The 10519-nt window shown below is 40.0% G+C and overlaps 1 protein-coding gene across 1 annotated transcript in view; it reads right to left on the bottom strand.

The window, feature by feature from the left end:
* RAB23 (RAB23, member RAS oncogene family) overlaps positions 1-10519 on the bottom strand; it is a 40242-nt gene that overhangs the window by 16535 nt on the left and 13188 nt on the right. The window contains exons 2-3 of the mRNA XM_004696333.2: positions 9596-9811; positions 8235-8320 (exon numbers count right to left, since the gene is read on the bottom strand). Of these exons, the coding sequence (XP_004696390.1) occupies positions 8235-8320; positions 9596-9750 (241 nt within the window). The 5' untranslated portion in view covers positions 9751-9811. The remainder of the gene's footprint in view (positions 1-8234; positions 8321-9595; positions 9812-10519) is intronic.

The raw sequence follows: 10519 nt of genomic DNA, 5'->3' as shown, positions 1-10519 counted from the left end.
ATAATTTTGTACCTATCAGGCACTGATATCTATTGTCTAGACTAGACTTTTTTAAGAGACTTAAAGGGGCTAACTGCGATCACAAAAGAATTCCTAATATGATCTGAACATCTGTTGTAATCTATTTATAAGAAAGTCATGTTTCCACATGTCTCACTGTATAATTAAAAGCCAAAATTCCAACTCCTAAAAATGTGTTTTTGAGCCCAGGGTTTTTGATATAATAGGCTTCTAAAATGATTTATAATAAATGTAATTATTTTTTCATTAAAAGTATTTTTATATAACCCGTTCAATATACTTCTAGGGCTTAAACCAAGGAGCCATAATATGGTAGGGCACAGAATTTCAACCACCAAATCTAAATCTAAGTCAACCCATTCTTCTAGGACTTCACTTTCTCTTCCTAGTCTTTACCCTATTTAATTGCATCATTATCTGAATCTACACTAAGGATCTCATATAAGCTGGTTGCTAATTAGCAACGAATTCCCTTCCTTTCCTAAGACCACCTAGGGGGAATCACTCCTCCCTCACTGTACAGCAGTCTGCCTCTGCTGGGCTAACCCATCTGAGGTTCTTAGGGAAGTCCAGAGTGGCTCAAGCCAATTAGAGTAATCACACTCTTCTAATTACAGCAGTCAAATCAAAGGTAGCCTAATCAGAGAAAAGCTCAGAGCATTTGGTCTGTTGTTGTCAATAAACTTCCTCCCCCTTCCTCCCAATATGAACAAAGCATTGCCAATGGCAGCAACTACCACCAGGAGGGAAACCCTGGTGAGTATAAACTCCACTCAGGGTGGGTGGCCGGGCTGGGTCCAACCACCTCCAGGCTTGTTAACTAAGCAAGTTAAGAAACTTCCCTGTTTACGCTAGTTACAAGTTGCTACCAGCAACCAAAAGCATTCTGATAGGATACTCACATCTCACATCTTAGAAGCTGAGACAAAGACCTGCCTTAATACCCCATCCTACTCACCACCCAGTCGGCTAAAATAGAATGATGGATGGTTGTGGTAAGAGCTGTACGAACCCCCCAGTAAAATGATTACCAGAAAAAGAAATAAAAGCTTTAAAAATACACCTATTTTTGGTGTTAAGATCACTGTTTAAAGTTAAAATGTTAAGTATAGGGAAACCAAAGCTATTTAAAGCTATTTAAAGTTCAAATGAAACACAGTGGAAAGTAATTTAACAACATCCAAAGTAAACTAAGATGTAAATATTAGTAATTATAGGCTCTCTTGATAGTTTCTAGCAAAGAATGGTGATTGGAGACCTATTCAAAAGACAGATTTGTGGAGATATGAAAAACCTGCTGTACTATAAGAAGTACAACAAACTAGATAAATTGGGATTTTTTAACTAAAAGATACTAATTTTGGTCAGTTTTGATTAAATCAGCTGAAGAAAGTCTCTCAACGATACTTCAACTAGAGTGGAAAATGTAAATATTTTTAGCTTCCTGGTTGTTGTTTTAAAAGTAAGGAACCCAAATGGTGTACTAAATAGTGTGGTTCCAACATCTTTTCCTTTTCACTTATTCACAAATCAAATTCATTTTCCACTTTGGGCCTGTTTCACCTTGTTTTAAAATTGAACTTTTATTTTGAGATAATTATTGAAGGTAGATTTTTGCAAATATGTTCTCTACAAATAAAAATAAGATTGCCTTGTCACACTGTCCAAAGCTTAAGATGAATGAGTCTAGCCTATTCCCCCTGCAGCCCCAACCCCCTGTAACAGAAGAGCACACACCCCACACAGAGACTTTTGAGACACAGTGCGGTCAAAGAAAGTCAGGAAAATCATGGTCACTACTTTTTGGTGTTTTGCTTCCTCCTGTATGGAGACATGGGAGTGGGCTAAGGGAGTTGAGATTGATTTTTAAAAACCCACAAATCATCTCTATTCAAGAATACAACTGCCCATGTACTAATTTTGGTCAGTTTTCATTAAATCAGCTGAATGGATTCTGACTCACAGCAACTCTACAGAACGCAGTACAATCACCCCTTCCTGTAAAACTGTACAGATTTACAGGAGCTGAAAGCGCCCCCATCTCTCTCCTACGGTATGGGTGATGGGTTCAAATTGCTGATCTTGTGAAAAGCATCCCATCACCAAAGCCCAACATCACCAGGGCTCCGTCAAACTGTACCTTTAAGATCTAGCAATTAACAGTGTTGATGCTGACGAAATCCACATTTTGATAAAAATACAAGACTCTCAGAACAAGATGGGGAAGGAACATACTCCCCATTTCACACCACTATCCAGATGCAAACTGGAGCCGAGGCCCAGAAAAGGAGAAACGACGCTTGTGCGGGTGGGAAGCTTCAATGCAGTGGATTGACTTTATATGTGGAGTTTCTTGCCAGGATCTTATAATCCCCACCAAATAACTTGGGAGGATTAAGCAAACGAGGTGCTATGGCCTACCCAGGAGAGCAGCGGCCTTGCTAACAATATAAATAAGTTGTAAGGTGTCCCCGTGAAAGCAGAATCATGCAAGTAAGTGACATAAAACCCTAATGAGGAAACTGGTCAGATTTGCCATCCTGCTAGGCTTTGCAATGAGTTGGAATAGACTTAATGGCACTGAATTTTAAGGCTTAAAATGAGTTCTTCCAAAGACGTAGCAGGGAGGCAAGGATGAAGAATCTCAATACTACCAAGAACCAGAGAGCCAAACGCTGAAAACAAACTCTGAACCCAAGATTGCTGGGGTAAGAACCTCCACGACGCAAGAGACAGGCACAGAGGGGGAGGATGGTAGAAGGAGTGGCAGAGAAAAGGTGAGCAGAAGCAGGACAAGCTGGAGACCAGCAGGAGATGGTGTGCTGAGTGCCTGCCCAGGAAAGGGAAAGCTGACTGCTTATGGCTGGAGATTTGCTGGGAGTGCGGCGCCTCCGGTGCTGAACCATAGAGGTAGATCATCGAGTACCGTTGGGCCAACGGGCAGAATGGTATCTCTGGGTACTATCAGTGAGCCTAAAGAGCTTTGTAACATTTGCAGAGGACAAGCCAGCAGTAAGAGGTCCGAGGGCTAAGAGAGGTAGGGAGGGGCCAGCTCTGTGAGCATAGCCAAGAAGCTGTCCTGGCCAAAAAACTGTGGCTTGTCTTCCCTAATCCTAAAATGTAACCTATCACACTGCCCTAATCCTATAACATTGAGTGTTGTCTGTGGGTGGTGGGACATTGCAGTGAATTATCAAACTCAGCAGAGAAGTGTAGAGTGCTGTGGCAAAGACAACAGGGATCAGAATTGGTTAAAAAAAAAAATGTTGGAGAGGAGGCATATGTGACCTCCAGCTCACAGCACTCAGCTATGGATACTGGCAACAGGAAGTTTGCTGAGGAGGTCTGAGTTAGCACTAAGCCATTTCTACAGAAGCCTTTAAGGACTCAGGAAGTAGTGGTGGCAATAATAGGGTGACAGCTGAGAGCTGTACCACTCTTAATTTCTCGAGGGCCCGAAACATTTTCTTAGAGCAGTCAGTGGAAGTTGTTTCCTTGGCACCAATTTGGAAAGGCATTGTCTTTGTTCATGAACATGTTAGTATAATTATGTGGGGTGGTTTTTATTTTTTAGGTTTCAAATGTCATAACTGTAATAAATCTATATTTTCTAAAGGGAAAAAGGTAAGATGTATATTTAAAAGCTGCATTTAGTCACCCTATTTCTCATGGACCTAACATATTACCAATCAGTTTTTAGATACAGTGTGTTAAGCAAGATACTTAAAATCAGTGTGTTTTAACCTTCATGAAATTGTAGATGTTTACATGTTTATGTGAAACTTTACACCAAAATAGATTAGCACTGTCAAATGGAATGTCCATATGTATATATTTTTTCAAGAAGAACATACTGCTGTTGCAATATCCCTAATCTATTTTTAAGTACTGCTTCTCACAAAATCCAGGACACCCTTACCTACCCTCTCCACACTCCTCTTAAGGTATGGAAAGAAGTTAAGACTTCCATAAAGAAGTCAGATAATTTTCATTGCATACAACTGTTATTTCATTAAGCAATATCTTCAAAGGTTTCAATCGACTCTGAAAAAATAATTCATTGCTGCATTGCTTATTCGGTCTCCAGGACTGTTTTGCATTCAACCAAACTCTGCTTTAGTCACTAAGACCGTGTGTATTTTAAACATTATAGTATTAATGTAAGTTTTAAAAGAGAAGACATTTAAGACATATAAACAGCATTGTGTTTAATAAAACTTCTGATAAATTGCTGAATATTAATACAAGAATTAAATATAAGGCAAATCAAAAGAGACTAGCACAAGGTTGAAAAGTACATTATGTACCTAGAACCTAAAAGATTCTCACTATACAAGTGCTAAATCTTCTCAAATCTTGAGAAGCAGCTTGGTATCCATCTAAAAACAAGATGGATAGGATTGTCTTTGGGATTCCAGTCCTGAGATAGTTTATTGCCTGGCAGATAAATGCAAGTGGGATTAACTGAAGGGCGGAGAGATAAATGGCTTGGTGAGCCTCGCCTTTCTTGTTTCTCACTCTTTGATCCTCGAACCAGTGTGCGGCTGCCTTGCTTGTTTCTGTGCCTCAACTTACAGGCTACACTTGTGGGATGCCTAGCCTGTGAACTGTGTCACTACTAAGTTGAAGTCCCTTTAAGGCATCTCTGGAGCTGGGGACTGGCGGTTGGTGACCTGCCTTGTGATTGGCTGCTGGGCTGACATAGCCTAGCTCGCTCTATATATAGAGGAAGATCTGGCAGTAGACTAGACTTGAAGGACTGCTAGTGTCTCACAACTCTCTCACGGGAGTGAGTTGCACTGAGCCATTTGTACTTCATAATTTAACTGTTCATTTCTTGTGTTATATATCTAATTATCTTTATAAATAAATATATTAAATTATCAGCAATTTGGTTTTGTCTCTCTAGAGAACCCTGTCTAACACAAGTCCAGAAAAACAAATGTTTTTTTTAAACCATTCTATAAACTAAGTGACCTAATTTATATTTATAAATGCACACCCTTTCACCTATAACCTAGGATCAAAGTACACATATAACTGAAAAATACAATGAACAAGAGAATTAACACTTGAAGAAACAAAAAATACTCTCTTAGAAGAGCATGTAAATCAGTTTAGCCAACATGTGTTATTGTCGGGTGCTGGGGGAAAAAAGTCTATTCCCCATCCCCGCCCTCCCCAAAACACACAAAATCTCAAGGAATTAATAGTCTGTACCAAACTCTGTTCTTTACAAAAGTGGACTGCCACATTTTTCTCCCACAGAGCAGCAGGTGGATTCAAACCATTGACCTTTCGGATAGTGTTTAAGCCTTTAATCATGACATCACCTGGGCTCCCTCACAGTCTGAGAAGGAAGATAAATATGGACATATTATAGTGCAATAAATCCAAAAAGGCTACAGACATGGCTCAAAAGAAAATAAAGAATTTGTTCAGGGGTGGAGGTCAGAGGTTTCCTTTAAAGTGGAGGAAGGCTGACAGGCAGATCCAGTGGGACAAGAGGACATCTGGGTGACACATGTGTAACTGAAGTCTGAGGAGGACTGGTCCAGAAAAGAAAACATCTCAAGGAAGGCAGAGTAAAGGCACAACTAAAAGAGAGAGCAGTTTCTGTTTTTGATCACAGCAATAAAGCAGATATTACAACAATTTTTTATTTCCCATTACATGTAAAGGTTTTGTCTATACTACCATGCAGTCTGTTAATAGGAGCCCTACTGATATAGCATAGTTGGCTATGCACTGAGCTTCTAACTACAAGGTCAGTGGGTCAAACACAACAGCTGCTGTGCAGGAGAAAGATAAGGCTACTTACTTCCATAAAGACTTAAAGTCTTGGGACGAGTAACAGAAATGTGGGTGAAGGGAGACCATGAACAGCGTTGAGATATGAAATAACAACAACTTATCATTTACCAAGGATTCGCTGGGGGGTGTGTGAAGAGGAGCTATTACAAGGGCTCAAGTAGGAAATGTTTTCAAAATGATGATGGCAATATATGTACAAATATGCTTGGCACAACTGAGGTATAAGAGCTGTAAGAGCCCCAATAAAAATGATTTTAAAAAAGACTTAAAGTCTGGAAAACCCAAAGGGGGCAGTTCCACCCTGTCTAATAGGGTATTATGGGTTGAAATTGACTTGATGGCAGTAAGTAGTTGTTGTTGTTGTGTAGTCTGTTAGGCGAAAAAATTTTAAATACTGTGAGAATTAGAAAAAGTTTGAAATACTGTACTGTGAGAATTACCAAAATGTGACACACAACACTAAGCAAGCACATGCGGTTGGAAAAATGGTGTCAACAGACTTCCGTGATGCTGGGTTGTCCAGTTCGTAAAGAAGTCAGTACCTGAGATAGTTAAGGTTTACTGTGCCAATAAACACATGTGGGATTAACTGTAAGGCGGAGAGATAAATGGCTCAGTGAGCCTTGCCTTTCTAGTTCTCAGGTCTCTTGCCTTCTGAGGGTCGGACCAGGGTGCAGCTGCCTTAACCATTTCCCTGCTTCAGCTGGCAAGGCTCACTTTCTGCAAGACATCCCGGAGGAGAAGCCACATGGACCTACCCTGATGCAGCCCTGGGTGCTAGAGCAGCCGTGTGGAGACCCCTGCCAGTGCTGAGATGTGAGCTTACATGCTCACTGACTCGGCTTTCCTTCTGCAGTCAGCATCATTGCATGTGTTACGTGAGATGGAGGACTTTGTAGATAGGTGTTGGACATATGGGCTAATGTTGGGCTTATGGGATTGGACAGCCCTGGGTTGGGATGCTTTCTTAATGTATACTTACCCTTTATATAAAACTCTCTCTTATACATGAGTTTCTGTGGTTTTGTTTCCCTAGTTCACCCAGACTAGCACAGTACCTTCACTTCACAAGAGAGTAAAGTGGAATACAGCAGTGCCTGTAGTCAACTGTGTCAAATGGGCTGACAGATTAAACAGGATGAAGCAGAAACTATCACCTAGAGGTCCCTGTGACCTTTATGAGAGCAGTTTTAAAGAAGTGAGGGGAAGAAAACACTTGTGAAAAGGTCTGAGGAGAAAAAGAAGTGTGAGGATGGAACTAGCAAATATAACCAACTCTTAGAAGTTTTCCTCTGAGGAGAAGCAAAGCAATTCAATGGAACAGTACTGGAAACAGATGTGGGTCGAGATGGGAGAGAGTAAGGCAGGTTTTGTGCCAAAGCTCTTTATGCCAAGAAGGAAGGTGACATAAAGGAAACTGCTGGACCAACTAGGAGGTGTGAGCCTTTCAAGGGAAGGCAAAGTCTCAGGACTTGGGCTGTCGAAGTGGTGAGGTTGTTGAAGCAGGAAGGGAGAAATGGTTTGGGAGTCCCAAGAAGAACAAAAGAAGACCATCTGCCAAGGTCTAGATAAGATTGAGGATTGTAGGAATGGTGGTGTCTTCAAGTCCAGTTTAGTTAACGCCAAAAGATGAACTGTTCAGAGAAGTAGTGAGGTCACAGAGGTGACAATCTTGTTTCCCTCGTTCCTTTATCTGTTCTCAGCATCCGGAACAGACGGATTACAAAATACATGTCAATATGAATTGTCCATTAATCTTCATCTGGCACCAACAGGTTACATGCTACAGGGTACTAGATGGAACTTTAAGGTCTTTTTTGCTCTCTTATTTCAATCGCCATTGACAGTGGACAGGAAATAAACTAAAATCCTGCTTTAAATTCCAAAAGAGGACAAAACTGTATAGGACAATGTTAATGGAAGCTTGAAGTTCTTTTTAGCAATTCAAGCACAGATCTCAGAGCGTTAAATCCTAGAATTGTGTGTCCTTCCCTCTTACATGTTCTACTAGCTGATTCTTGTCTGAGTGGAATAGGCTTTAATTCAATTTCACGTGTCATTACACAGTGGCACCGCCATCTGCAGGGTCTATCTTTTCATATGTTAGCTTCTACTCATTTATGAATAATCATTTCCTGGGGAAGAATATGTGATCTGAACAGGCGTTTAGCAATTTCAACTAAAGATATCTAAGGACACCTATATGACTCATAATTGTAAGACAAACACTGTCTATAATACAAAAACAAAGTCTTCAGAATAATGACTGAGGGTTTAAGAAAATACTTGGAGATTACTTTATTCTAAGAGACATAAATTGAAACAAGAAAAAAAGAAAATGAAGTTCTCTGTTTAACAAAAAAAGCATGCCTAATTAAAAAAAAATCCCCACAATTTACCTCGATAGTAGGCCTTTGTTATTGCATCAAATTCCTCTTGACCTGCTGTATCCCATAACATTAGTCGGACATCTTCATCATTAACTCTGAAATGAGATGAATTTCTTTCAAATGTAAAGGTAAATGGTTTTAATAATTACACACACATATAAAATCTGTGGGTCATATTTCAAACTTGAAGGCATTAGAGTTCCATTGCTGGTTTCTCTAGGAACCTGTTTTGAGTACTTTCAAATGTTGAGATTGTTACCAACCACGAGTGGTAACCTTCACATGACTTAGATTTATCTGACAGGTTTTGTTTTGTTTTTCCTTTGATGATAGTGGTGGCTCTAAGAATAGCAGTGTTGGAAAGGGGAACTTCCTTAGGTCAGGGTTTGCTCCCCCTGCCTAGTCCAGTGTGGTGGGGTCTGGTGCCCCAGGTATAGAACAAAGTGGAGAAGAGTGAAAGGCAGCTTACCTGCTTGGATGCCATTGACTCAAATATTAAAATATTAATTTGGCGTCAGGTATTAAGTACCCTTCAAAATTGCATCCTGAACATTTTAAATATGCTCAAAGGAAGGAAGCAAATAAGGAAATATGCTTTAGGAGGGCAGAGAGATACAAATGAGACATTCAACAAGTCTTAAAGTCAATAAGCACAGTGATCCTCAACGCTCATGCCTGGACAAGCAAGCCGATTGATGGCGTGTTTCTTACTTCTCAACACAGACGGTCTCCCACAAATTAAATATGCTTAAAAACCGACCAGACTAAGGGCAAAAAGTTCTATTTTAGAATTCAGTTTGATTTCCTGAAGGATTTGCTTTTCAGAGTATTTAATCGGTCTTACATCTGTAATTCTCTGATTTGTCAAAACAAATTATTAATTCTTTGACTGCTCCATGGTCTTGTCCAGTGTGAGAGACAGACAGGGGCGGGGGGCGAGAGACAAACATTCGAAACACAAGAATCCCTTAATATGAAAGAGAAAAAACTTCATTTTGAGAGACAGGTATTTTTTCTTACAAATGGAAGAGTGAGTGGAAATCTCACTAGAATCAAACATTAGTGTGTGTTTAAGAAGAGCTCAAGAGCCACTGACAAATATAAAACAAATGTAAGATAGGGGAAAAGAGCTGTAAAGTACAAAAAAGATAGAAATAAATGAGTTGAAAAAGACGAAAGAAAAACACACAAAAATGAAAGGAGGATAAAGACAGACACAGGAACGAACAATTAAAATTCATCACCCACTATCTCATGAGTCACTGCCACTGGCTGCCAACCTTGGACTGCAGTGAAATTAGTCTTTCAGTGGAAGTCTTGGACAGAGTTCACAAGTCAAAACCAAAGGGCTACAATGACCAGATACATACTGGATTTGTCGCTCCAAAAAGTCAACTCCAATGGTTTTCTTGTAGTCCTTTGTAAAAAGGCCTTTGCAGTATCGCTGGATCATGCTTGATTTTCCAACTGCCCCATTCCCTACCACCACCATCTTGATGGCCACTTCCAGATCTTCCTCCAACATTTTTGAGGTTAAAAGTTTCTACACCCTCTTAAATTCCAAGTGATTAGATCTTCTCTCAAATCTGTGTGAAAATGAAATTATTTTTCATGACATGAAAACTGTACAAAGTAAAATAAGCCATAATTGTTTCATCAAGAATGAATCATATTGCGTTGCAAGACCCCATAATGGAGGTCTCCCTCGAACCCCTTCAGACGTGTTCTTTGGAAGAAGGATGAAGAATACCATTCATTTTCTAATCCTTCCCATTACAGTGTCTGACATCCAGGCATCAAGAAAGTCCTAAATCCACATGGCTCTTCCTTCCACGAAGACATGACAGTCAGAGTTGAGGCCTGATTAAAGGCTGCCCTGACTAGTTCTACATTCTTAAGTTACTGCTTCACTTCTTTATGCTTCCGTTTCCTGGGAGCATTATCTACATCACAGGGCTTTTTATTAATGACACAAAGAAAGAACATATAGAACAGTAAGTTAAATACTCTTGAAATACCACACTTACTTACAATAAATTCAAAATTTAGTCATGAAAGTAATAGCATGGGCAGTGTATTGTAGTGCAGTGTAAGGTGGGGGGACCAGGCCCCCACCACTAGTCACGGGTTCAGTAAGCACAATTGCACAGTTAGATGTATAAATATTATATTAAAGTCATCGAGAGCATGAGCGATAGAAGGGATATTACAATAATGCAGTCAGGCACATTACATGGTAGCATTGCTCTCCTCAGCCCTGTTGGGTGGTCCACGTGGAGAGAGGGGGAAGGGAA

Source organism: Echinops telfairi, unplaced genomic scaffold (genome assembly GCF_000313985.2).
Source record: "Echinops telfairi isolate 266 unplaced genomic scaffold, ASM31398v2 ScPeMD7_3533;HRSCAF=4204_1, whole genome shotgun sequence".
In the NCBI taxonomy this organism is placed as follows: Eukaryota; Metazoa; Chordata; class Mammalia; order Afrosoricida; family Tenrecidae; genus Echinops; species Echinops telfairi.
The sequence above is the reverse complement of the archived record's forward strand: the minus strand, read 5'-3'. Positions and strand labels throughout refer to the sequence as shown.